This window comes from Coturnix japonica, chromosome 11 (assembly GCF_001577835.2).
Source record: "Coturnix japonica isolate 7356 chromosome 11, Coturnix japonica 2.1, whole genome shotgun sequence".
NCBI classification, from domain to species: Eukaryota; Metazoa; Chordata; class Aves; order Galliformes; family Phasianidae; genus Coturnix; species Coturnix japonica.
In genome coordinates, this window is record NC_029526.1 from 1311110 (window position 1) to 1323506 (window position 12397).

The following is a 12397-nucleotide window of genomic DNA, read 5'->3' on the forward strand; positions in this document are numbered from 1 at the left end:
AAATGTGATGTCCCTTGGAGGTATGGGCTGTGTTTTTGCTTCCACACAGCTGGACCTGTTAGCGGAGGCAGGAGATGGTATGAAGACTTGCAGGGAAGCTTCTGCAGGCAGCACCCCACTGCTTCCAGCTCTGCCTGCCTCCCAGAGCACTCCTGTGGGTTGTTGAATGCCACATAGATGGATCCTCATGGCTAGATGAGACTGGAAAAAAAACTGTGGCAAAAAATACTTAATTTCTTTTGGAAATTTTGCTTTCTCTTGGAAATTTTCCCCTGCCAGCTTAACCTGCAAATGGTTTTTCAGCTGCTGTTTTCAACATCGACACGCAAGCAAATGAGTGTTGGGCTCTTGTAAGCCTATGTTACACCACCCCTACCCTTATCCTCTTAGACTGTATGTCTTATGACTGCTGGAGTATAAGAGGGATTGTGAAATAATACATTTATCTAATTCATAGCTCTGTGACCAATCTTGGCTCTGTGTTCTCATCCTTCAGTACCTCCTAGCAAACAAACACAGCTGAATCCTTCTATATTTCTGAGCAACCAAACTCAGAGCTGCTGCAGCAGCGTTAATGTCCTCCCTTCCTCTCTTCAGATGAGCTTTAGTATTTACTCAGTTCAGCCTAATTCTTCTGTAAGTTCTTTCTGGCCTTTTGATCAGTGTACAGAGAGCAGTGGAAGTGTGATTAATTTGCTTTGGAGAAAGGGATTTGAGAAGACAGAAACCTCTCACTGCTCTGGGAGGTGTTTCAGCTGGGCTGTTTTCCTCACTGTTCTAAAGGACCCTGCAGTGGGCATCTACACAATACTTAGATGGAATGGCTTCTATCTAACAGTGAGGGATAACAGCCTCTCCTTGCAATTCATATCCCAGTGTCATTTAGTTGGTCCTGTCTCTGTGATCCGAATATTTCTGCTGTGTTTTGCTGGCCTTGCTGTCATTCTGTCTGTTTCTCGCTTTCCTGTAGAGTGCTTCTGCAAATGGAAGGCTGATCCTGGGTCACAGGTCTTGAGTTACATCTGCCAGGCTCAGTATGTCCAAATAACAAAAACCACTTCCTTTCAGTTAGGAAAAATGCCCTTGATGTGTCCACAAAGAATTTACTTCTTTTGAATTTTTGCCTTTGCTGATTCTTTTCCATACATATAAGGCAGCATTTTAGTGAGGGGAGCCAAGACCTGACCTCTTTCATTGCTTCCTTAAATACCGCAAGATTAGTTGATGTGAAGTGAACTACCTTAAGGCCTTGGTGCTCTGCAGAACAGCCTTCCCTGTTCCTAGTGCCTGCCTGCCAGGCTTCCAGGTACCTTTGAAGTACCAAGTCCCTTTGAAATTGCAGTCTTTTGCACAAAACTGGTGCAGTAGATTCTCCATAGCATCCTGGGTGGACAGGTGATGGGATTTCCCCTCTGTTCTTTTGCAGGACATGGATCCTCATTGTATTCACGGAGTTCTGCTTCTGGTTGAAAGAGATCTGACTTTTCGGATGGAGAAGCCGACAGCAGGACAGGTAATAAAACCGTTTGTGCAGGGGTTGCTGGGGAGCTCTTGTTATCCTGTGTTTAACTCTCCAAGTTCTTAGTCCACTAATGCTCATTCTCACATGAAATCTCTTTAGTTCTTTATATTTTATGGTTGTAGTCTCTTAGCGGGTGTGGTATTTATGGGGTTGTAAAATTTCCTGTGAGCTGAACCAATCACTGCCTTGCTGTGTTTATTGTCAAGTCCAGCACTGACGTGTCTGCCTTAATTATGTCAGTCTGCTGGGGCCCTTGAGATGCAGGGGGTTTGTTGGGGATGTGGAGAGATGCATGGAGGAGCCTGTTCATTAACAATAACAGAGAGGCTTTTCTTGCTGTCCTCCTAACAATGGAGGAAATCCTTGGTCAGGAAGAGATCTCATTCTGCTCAGTCCTGGACTCCATCCCATGAAGGGACTTGTTGCTTTACAGGCTGTTGCTTATCTCATGTTTCCTCCCCTTGTAGCTGCTGCTGTCAGCGGCTGAGAGACTTCTGCAGGAGGGGAAAGAGGAGACGTGTAAGCATGTGAGGTTCTCCTGCAGCTGAGATATCTGGGAAGGGTAACAGAAGGTGCTAACAGAGGAGGGAAGATCATCACAGCATCACCATACGCCCCTGCTAGAAGTAGTAAATGTGCCTTGGTATTCCACAGCTGTGTATGAAATGTAGGCTTTTAGCCTCTCTAATTGTCTGTGGTGACTGAACTCAGCATCAGGCTGCATCTTACTCATCTCCCTCTGCACCAAGACTCTTCCAGGCTGCAGGAGTAGACTGAAATCCTGTGCCCATCACAGAAATCCTCTCGGTTTCTAAGTAGACCCGGTCCTTCTTTTTGACCCTGGAGGACAGCGTTGTGTTTGCTGTGTGTGTGGCATGCTGCCCTGGAAGCCTAACAAACAGCAAATGCTGTTAGTCCATTTCCGTGTTTGCAGGTGTGTGCGTGCAGGGAGAGCTCCAGAAGGCATTACTTAAAAGCACTGAGCAGATCCAAAGCGTGTAGGAGGGAACGGAACAAAGCTTAATAAAGACTTGGGCATGCTGGAGGAATTGGAAACATCCTCACTATTTCATATGGAAGTGAAAACTTTGCAGTGCGTGTGTTGGGTTAACTCTCTGCACCTGCACTCCTGGTGTCTGGGCTGGTTTCCACCTACCTTCAGAAGCACTTGTCTGTCCCTCCAGAGTGCTCTGCTGTGGTACTACAGACTCGGAGAAAGCAAATTATCAGTGTGGAGATCTAGGAAACACTTGGAGCAAATAGCTGCTGTGGTGAGTGGAGAGCTGAGGGTAGGGACAGCTTAGAGAGAGGCTCAGATTTTCCAGGAAGTGAGCTGGGGAAGCTGGGGGCTGGATTTAGACTCTCAGGCTCTCCAAACAAATGCAAATTGCAACCCAGTGTGAGAGCATATGAGGGAGCTGAGTTGCTCTGCTTGTACTTGGAAGTTTTGGATATAGCTAGAGAAGGCTGGCTGCTGCCAGACTTCCATCACAGATGTTCTGCTTGGTGAAACGACGTGTTTTGGCCTGCATTCCCTCAGGGTTCACCCACTAAGCTGCACAGCAAACTGCTCCAAGATGGGAACTGATTTTTTTTTTCTCTTCATACAGATACACAGCGTGCCTTGTTTTTAGGCAAGATAACAAGAGACAGCATTTCTTCATTTAACTTCCCCTCCTCCTTGCCTGTACTCAGTGGCCTTTAACGCAAATGTGCTTTGTTTTTCCCATTCTGTTTCAATGCAGTTTGAAATTCTCACCTCCATGAAATCCCTCCATAAGCACATAGACAGCTCACAGCTGCCTCTGGAACTGGACGGGACCTTCCCATACTGCCACCGGGACTGGCTAAGTTTCCGCATGGTAAGTGGGTGTCTGGTGTGCTTTGTTATGTGGGAGAAGGGAATGGCCTGCTGAAGGAGTTGGGGCAAGAGAGTGGAGCCTGTGAGCAGCTGAGCCTACAAAGCACAGAAGGGCAGTGTTTCCTGTAACAGCTGTGCATGCAAATGACCATTTCTGTTGTCAAAGGAGTACTAACATTGTCTTCGTAACATGGAGGTATCCTGTGGCCTGTTAGCATAGCTGGAGGAACTTCAGCTTTTAACTCATCTGCTTGAACTGTATTAATTCAGATTTGACCATATTTTGAAGGGAAAGAAGAAACAGAATCCTTTGTTGTGATGTGCACTCTGCAAGTGCTTGAGCTGAACCAGGTTAAGCCTCAGGGATGGAGGGGCTGCAACTGCAGCGGCCAGATGCAGTTCATATGGGAGGGTGCCTCGGCAAAGAGCACTGCAGCCATCAGCACTGCATGTGCTGGTGATATCTGGCAAGATTGCAGGTCTTGCTGGCCATGCAGGACTGCCAAAAGTCTCTAGAAATAGCATTTGTGGCCCTAATAATCATCCCCTTGTACACTCTGGTCGTGAAGGGAGCATAAGTCCTGTGGATCAGGATCATGTGCTTGTTGAGCATGTGAAAGCTGGATTGAGACATGATCTGGCACACTGAGATGAGACAGGATTAGATCTCTGTAAAGCTGCACACAAATTGGCTGTCTCCACATTGCAGTTGACTGGCTCACCCTGCCTCCTGCGCTCCCAAAAGATTCGGTGGTCTTCCAGCTCTGATCTCACTGCCTGGAGTGCTGTGTGGCACACAGTGTGGGATTTGAAGCAGGTTGTGATATTATTGATGATATTGTCATATTGCTGGTGGCAGTGAAGCTTAGCACTTGCCAGAGGTTAGCTTTCCCAATTTACTTTTGGACCATTTTTGTTTTTAAACTCTCATCTGTAAGTACACTGACCCCATGCTGATGCAGTAGAAATGGTGAAGCCCAGTCTCTGTGCCTAGGATAGAATCTGAGAACTTGAGGTTGGTTTGGCAGTGAGGAAGCAGACAGGCTTTGCAAGAGGATGTGGATTAGTTTTCTGGATGGAGTTGAGAAAAGCTGAGGTGCAGAAGGATAATTCTTGCAGAAAGGAGCTTGGTATCAGAGTACCTCTTGTTTCCACGTCTTACAACGTGCACAATGTTACCAAAGGGATTTGGTGTCGGAATTGGTCTGTATGGCTTGCCTGTTTATGTAATGCACTGGATGTGCTAATGACCCTTGTAGATCTGCAGCTGTGTGGCAAACAGCGTTTATTTCCTGCCTGGGTGAGCTCACCTGCATCCTGCCTGCTAATCTGTCCCCTCTGGGGCTGTTCAGCACTCCAAAGAGGTGGCTGAATTCAACTGAACACAAACAGCAGCTTTTACCATTTGCCCTTTTCTTTACTTTTCTTTTTGAATAACTTTTCTTCCCTTCAGTGGCTGGAAGGTGGCATCTGTGAGTCTTTAGGCTTCTAACAATGACTTTGTAGGAAAGTCCTGTCTTCTCTCACCTATGTGTGAAATGGCTCTTTGGGTTGTTCTTTTTCCCCAGAAGAGAGAAGTGCCTTCAGATTTGCTGGTACTTTAAGGTGCTTTAATTGTGGAAGCTTTCCAGTTTCCTGCCCTTTAATTTACACTACTTTTAGCAAGAAGAGGGGATAATTTAAAGTATAGAGATTCCAAGTACTACTTCTAAGTTTTGTTCTTCCAAAAATGAGTGTGCAGTGATTCATCCTAGTGGGAAGTTAGAAGAAATGCTAATTGTAGAAGAAGGTGGGACGTAATTGCACTGATTTTCTTTTCTCTAAAGCATGGTCCAGGCACGCCATGAAGTCTGCAAGGTCCATACAGAGTAATGCATCTGAAGGCTGTGCTGGCTCGTGGGCCTCTTTCTGCTCATCCAGCCTTGCCAAATGGTGCAGTTGAACCTTTGGGTTCATGTGTTTGATCCTCTCTTGGCTTTTTTTTCTTCCATTTAATCTTTTGCATGCTGAAAAGGTAGCTTTCTCATCAGCTGTGAGACATTAATTTCTGCCTCTGTCCTTCTCTCTTACAGAAACTGGAACACTTGCTACAGGGATGCCAAGGGGCTCTTGCCTTTCTCCAGGGAGCCATTCATAAAGTGGAATCTGGAAAATTACCAGAAAGAGCTGAGGTAATCTTGTCCCTAACCTTGCACCAGAGGTGAGCTGGGGGCAGCAGAGAGCAGGAAGCTGAAGAGCTGCAAAAAGGCCCTAACTTTGAATGTGAAAGGTGTAGAGGCAGGTCATTCTGAGAGCTGTTTGTAAGCATTATCCCCTCCTCTTGAGAAGCTTCTGAACCACTGGTGTGGTGGGAAATTGCTGCCTGTTCTGCATTGTATCCCAGCATCACAGTGGTGGAAGATAACTGCAGGAGCCTCTCTGGATCTTCCTGTATGCATCTTTCAGCAGGCCCAGGCTGTGAGAACAGCAGGAGTTAGCTGTCAGAGGAAAACAAGGATGAAAAAATGGTTCTGTGCCCAGCATGTAGAACACAACAGGGAGTGGGTTTCAGTTTTAGTCTGGTGGGATGGAGTATTGAGAGCAATAGGGAATGCTGTTTATCGTTTTGGCCTTGGCAGGCATGAGAGAAACAGCCCTGGGAACCAGACTCCCTCTTTCCTAGGGTGGGACAAGGTGAGATGTGGTTTGGTTTGGGTTGGCCTCTGGCTTTTTACTGGTTCCCTCTTCACTTTATGTTGTGTTAACATCTCCTCTCACTCTTGCAATCCCTCAGGAGGCTGCTGTGCTGCTGAGGAACTACAGGCAGCTGATGAAGAATGTTCTTGAGGATGCACGGCTGGTCAGGCTGCAGCTGGAGGGTGGAGCACTACTGGCCAGGCTGAGGAAGGAGGAGTCTTGTGTCACCCTTACCCAGGACTACAGGTGAGCCCCCAGAGAGGGGGGAAAAGAGGAGCTGGAGGTGAGCACCAAGTGGGCAGTGGCATTCTTGGAGATGACCCATTGGTGCAATCTAGTGAGCAGTTTTTTGGGTAGGAAGGGCTTCTGTTGATAAATGAAGGTGAAAAGCATAAGAGTTGTACTCTTATGCTGGCTGCTTTTTCTCTAAACTCGGTGAGTGGGTTCGTCTAGATGGTTACTTAGGTTTCTTTTCCAAACCAAATCCCACACCTTCTGTAGTGAGGGAAGGGTAGGATACTTTTTGTGCCTCTAAAGCAAAAATTGTAATTGATGGTGTCTGCAATGGATGTTTGGGTCCAAGGCTGCATGATTTGCCAGGGCACTCCTTATGAAGGGGATTTCCAAGGACCTTTAGCTGAGGGGAGTGCTTTCTGGCTATTGCAAACTCTGATCTCTTCTCACATTGGTGTGGTTTGCACAGCAAATATCCGCTGCCCACTTGCAGAATCCCTGTGAGAAGCAGGGGAATGAGAGAGGCCAGCTGTTTGAAATCCCCGGGGCATTGCACAACTCCTGTTTGTACTATCAAACACCTGAAGCCTATCAGCGTGTGAAGTCCTCTGTGCTATGTGCTGTGCAAACAGCGAGGCATTCCCTTGCAGCCCAGAGCTTCCAGCCTGGGTGTGAGATAAGTGCTGGTGCGTGGGTATGGCCGGGGCATAGCGGGTGGTGGGGAGTGAGGAACGGCCCCGCACAGCTGCAGCCTTCCCTAATTAAGCTTTCTGTTGCCATCACAGGCAGAGAGGTTTTAGAAGAGGGAACAGAGGGAAGATAAGAAAATAGCTTGCAGGGTGTCTCACCTAAGTGCAAGGGAAAGAATGTTTCTCACTGACAAGTGGATGACTGTGGGAGTTGCGCTGGAAAGGCAGGGGTGGATGTTTTGGGGACAAGCACTGTAACCGTTTCTTCTCCATGCTAACTGTGATTCCTGCAGCAGCTCTGGCAAGCCACAGGGGCACGCTTCTCTTGCTGATCTGCCACACAGTGCTCCTGGTGCAGCTTTGGGCAGAATAAGGACAACAGAGCATATTTATTCAGACATGAGAGAGGTGAAGATAATGCGGGCGGTTGTGTTTTGTGTGGCTTTATTTTGTTCTGTTTTTAAGCAACACACGGCAACTTCACAGTCTTAAGAGAATGAGGGGAACATGTATGCGTTTTATGTTTTGTTTTGGTTTTAAGTTAAACATGTGTTCGTGTGCAGGGAAATTATCAACTTTGAAACCTGACCTGACAGAGCCTCAAAGGATAATTTACTGCTTTGATTACCTTAGTGAGGATAGGGGTGGAACACACACACGCAGTGCTTTGATTGCGTGGTGTTTGTGAGCACATGCCGAGGCTGTGGAGTGTGTTCTCTGATTAATTTGGGTCATATTCTCTGCCTGCCAGTATGAATGGGGTGTGTGTGCTGTGAGGCTCTCTCCAGCCTGGGGAGGATAAATGAAAGCAGACGGAAGAAGTTATTTATTTATGTTTTTCTTTTTAGCTTGTGGATCAGTTGCAGAAACTAAAATCCATGTGGTATTTTCAAATAAGGAAATGCCTGCTTGTCATGCAACTCGTGCTCAGGGCAGAGGGCTCTTCACTGTTCCAGGATCCTTTCAGACAAGGGTGAAACCTCCCATTACACAGCCAAAGAGCCCTGCGTAGGGCACTGCTGCTTTTAGATCTTCTATGGCTCTGCACTTGCTCACGTAGCTCCTTTTGTCCAAGCTGGTGTGTTCAGATAGGAGAGGTTCTGTGTCCCGTTAACCTTGCAAAGGCTCCTGTCATCGTGCTTTTACGGGCTGCCTTAACGGATAGGGTCAAAGCAGAGTTGTACTAAAATACTGTGGTTGGCCTGCTAAAGCTAGCATGGAGTGTCTGCTGATGTATGTGAGTCCAATGCTGAACTTTTGGAACACGTGAAAATGGAGCAGTGCTATTGTGTCTGTGTGACCAGCAGAACCTGTGGTATTGCTTTTTTGATCCCTTGAACTGGAAAATGTAGATCAGTGCTGAAGTCTTCAGTTTCCCCCATCATAACGTACATCCAAAAATGAAATGGTTTTAGCCTTCTAAGTCTTCTCTTGGCTCTTGTTAATCACTTGTCACACTGGTTTAGTTTTCTCTCTTGTGGTGCAGAAGGCTGATGAAGCAGAGGCTCAAGGCATCCCAGACTTCCTCATCTGAAGTTGTGAGGCCAGCTATGAACAGGAACCTTTGTTGTGGGGTTACAGAAGCAAGAGACCTGCCCACTTTTGCAGGGGATGCAGTCTGCTAGCTTTTAAGGCTTGTAGCAAAAAGAAAATCATATAACTAAAGCTTGATTGCAGTTTAGAGATAGTAACCTAAAATAGGCAAGGAAGAAGGCTTGTGCTCTATGTAGTTGGATGCTATCTGCCAAGTGCCATTTGGAAATGCATAGCAAACAAGCCCTGCTCTAGTCATTCAGTAGTAATGAAACTTCCCTTGGGGCTGGTTTTGGCATCTTTCCCTGCTGTGTCCTCTCAGGGAGCCAAGATGCCCATCAGTGTTCAGTGACACAGAGCAGGGGGACCTCAGTGCTGCTCAGATCTGACCTGTGCTCTGGGAGGAGCCCCTAAGTGTGGTTCTGCCTTGAGGGATGCTGTAGCACCACAACTGTGGCTCCCAGTGGTAACTCTTCCCTCTCTGGTCCCAGCATGAGCTGACTTGGAGGCTGCATACCCTTTCTCACTAAGCACTGCTGTAAATGATAGCTGTACCTATCCAACTGCTTGTCTGAAGAGGGAAAGGAAGACCTGGAGGTGCAGGTGAGCTGCTGAAGTCAGTTTTGCTGCTTATTTATTGTTAGTGGAGCCAACAGTGTTTAAACCCAGCACATCTGCATCACGCCAGCACTGAAGAGCTCAGTGCTTCCCCAGGGCTGTTAGCACAGCAGTTGAACACTTTCCAGGTTTTGCTGTCCCAGCCTTTCTGGGCACTGAAATGCCATCTGTTGTGTGGACAAGTGTCACACAGACATCCACCACTTCAATGCTAACAATAGGATTTTTTGCACTTTTGGACAGGAGTTTCTTTATGAAAAAGACTCGTTCATCAGTTACGTGGGGTTGGTTAGCAGGTGTGTCTGGCTTTGGGATATCTCCTGTATCAATCAACCAGCCTGTGCCTTGGAGGCAGCACACTCAGCCAGGTGCAGGAGGTTTGCTAACACACTGCTTACCTTGTGGTGGGTTTTGAAGATCCCACTTCCATCGTGAGCCTTGGGAAGCTGCCAGAAGCCAGGCAGCAACAGTGGGAGCTCTTATAAATCAAGACATGAGTGTGGAGACCGGGGCAGCAAGGCAGAGAGACTTTTAACCTCGTCTTCCACCAGACCTTTTCCACTGTTCTCATTAATGCTGCTCTTCTGGCACAGCCACGAGCTGGGAACACTTGCCAACAGGAGGTGTCCAGTGATACCTTCTGTCCTCTTGATATGCTGTGAGTCAGAAGTGGAGTAAAGAAAACACAGATATTTCTTATTAAAGCTGCCTTATGCTAGTCAAACCAGAACACACCCCACGTGTGGTTCTAGCACTGCAATTGTATTTCAGAGTGGAACAGGAGTGGAATCTCATCGTGTTCTACGTGCTGGCAGGTATGGGGGCCATGAGATTAGATGAGAGAGCTGGAAGAAAGGGAGGAAAAGCTCAGATGGTGAAAGCATGACCAGGTCGAGTGCTGGGCTCTGTGCTACATGGAACCAGAAAAATCATAATCCCTTCCCCAAACTCCTCATCTGAAAAGAATTTGTGCTTGCAAGCTGTGAATAAACAGCTTATAAATAGACGGAGGAGTGAAGTCTCCTTTTGTTTGCAGAGGCAGCGTAGTTAGCCTCTGTGCTTTGAGGGGGGAGTGGTGGCAGCCAAGAGCTGGTTTTGTGAGCTGGCTATTTTTAGTGTGGCGTGGAGATCTGGATGGGAGCCCTGGGTGGGGACACATGCTAACGGAGGGAATGGGCAGCAAGGAGCAGCCTTCCTGAGCAGCAGCTGCCAGGTTCCTGATGCTAAACCAAACTTGATTCCAGCAGCTCTGCAAAGGATCCTGGGCTGCTTTGTGCCTGGCTGTCCCATTGTGGTCCAGGCACCAGTCTGTCTCAACACGCTGAGTTTACTCATCCATTGGTCACAATAGGGGAAGTTCCAGTTAAGTGGTGATAGAGCCAGATCTGCATTGTCTGGGCTGTGGAGAAGCTGTGCAGTCATTCCTGTCACCCAACCTGATTTTGCAGAGGTCAGTGAAAAGGAACTTTGAAACTTATGCGGATTCAGAGAAGACTTTTCTTTAGGGTTTGGCAGAACATAAGTACCAGGTGGAACAGCTCACCAGTGATGTGATCAGATCTTTGCTTCGTTTGTGTCCTCTGAAATTAAGAGTTAGATGTTTTTGCATACTCTGTATCAGAGCAGCACAATTTGTTGCTGCAAATAAGATCATTCTCCTCCTCTGCACTGGTCTTCCTATCCCGGGTGCCTGTTTAATGGCTGTATTGGCAGTGCTGGCTCCAAGGTGAGTATAGCACTTCCACCTCTCTCCCTTTACTTTCACATACAGCAGGAAGCACAAAGCCTGCTTGAAGCTGTGGCCAGCAAATGCAGGATCTCTTGTGGTTGAAGCTGTGGTAGCTTAGAGCTGTGTGCTATTTTGCATGTTCCTAATCTTTAAGACCTTCATCTTTAGGTTCAGATAAACCCTCCGCATTCCTTGAAAGCGAGATGAAAACCTGTGCTGAAATACCAGCCTCAAAGTTGAGCAGCTTTAGCCACGAGACGCCTCAGCACTGTTGAGTTTGTGGACAAACACAGAACCCTTTGCCCCCAGCAGTGCTCAGGTGGCAGCGCTCTTCCATGCTCCTGTTTGTTTGTGTCAGGTAGAGGGAGGAGCACACAAGGACATTTCTATCCAAACACACCGTGCTGCTTGGTATTCATTTTCTTGACAGTCCAACCTGTTCCCTGTGTTGGCGTGGTGGTTTTAGCCTGGTGTAAAGCACTTAGGCTCGCATTAAACAAACCCTGCTGCTGTCTCTCTGCACGTAAAGAAGTGAGGAGTCGTTGTTCCCAGTGAGTGAAACACAGTGTGGAGCTGCTTGTGGCACTGGCAGGGAGGGAAGAGCTCACAGAGCTGCTCTTTGGTAAGTCTTCCTCACTCTCTGAGCATTTTCAGGATACAGTTTCCTTCTGTTTGTTTTCTGCTGCTTACTCTGGATTCAGTGGGACTTTACCCAGAAGGCTCCTGTTTTGCTTGTTCTTGTTTGCAGTCTTTGTCATGCCAACAGGGCATTGGGTAACGAGCGTCATGCTGAGTTGTTTTTTATCTGTTCCAAAATATCATGGAAAAAATGGCAACTAATTTCCAACATAGGATGTTAGCTGGGCTGCATGGAGTTCCTGGATCAGCCCACAGCATCCCACTGCTGAGTTGGTCACTGCTGTTACACACATTGTAAAGACTGGGATGGTGTAAAAGCAGGATGTATTGGGGAAACTCTGGTTTGCTGTGGTGGTGGGTATATGGATACAAGCAGAACGTCTTGAAAGCCTTGTGCCCTAACTCCAGGGGCACAGCTGTTCCACTAGTGCAGCCAACCCAGAAATGTGTATTAACATCAATAGAGTAATGTTTGGAGATAGGAGGTTTTGAAAGCTGGTAGAAAACCACAAGCTGGTGGTCCTAAATAGGTGCCATATCCTATCTGGGGCTGTGCTGTGGGATGGGCTGAATGCTGTAAGTAAGTGATTTGATGTGCTGGGGGCTTCTCATAGATCTTGGTGGGGTTTAAAATCAGCTAGTATGAATACACTTGTATTGTAACTGAGTGCAGGTGAGGCTGGGGAAAGAATCTGAGGTAGCAGTTTGTGACCACACCTGGATACCTGTATGCCTCGGTGGCCTGGCTTTTAAAGGCACTGCGGAGTATATTTCTGCTGAAGGCACATCAGTGTGAACTGTGCTCCAGAAGAGGGTTCTCCTGGCAGTTCTGGTCTGCGGTGTGTAGCACTAATTGAGTTCTTCCCAGCACATCTGCTGTGCTCTGGGGTTCAGTT

The 12397-nt window shown here is 47.3% G+C and overlaps 1 protein-coding gene across 8 annotated transcripts in view; it reads left to right on the forward strand.

Moving 5' to 3' along the window:
- Positions 1-12397, forward strand: part of PLEKHG4 (pleckstrin homology and RhoGEF domain containing G4) — a 72447-nt gene that overhangs the window by 32677 nt on the left and 27373 nt on the right. For all 8 annotated transcript variants that reach the window (XR_001557649.2, XM_015873800.2, XM_015873804.2 and 5 more), the window contains 4 exons: positions 1427-1513; positions 3268-3384; positions 5456-5554; positions 6157-6305. Coding sequence is in view for 7 of the 8 variants with exons in the window: in XM_015873800.2 (XP_015729286.1) it covers positions 1427-1513; positions 3268-3384; positions 5456-5554; positions 6157-6305 (452 nt within the window). In the remaining variant the exon portion in view is untranslated. The remainder of the gene's footprint in view (positions 1-1426; positions 1514-3267; positions 3385-5455; positions 5555-6156; positions 6306-12397) is intronic.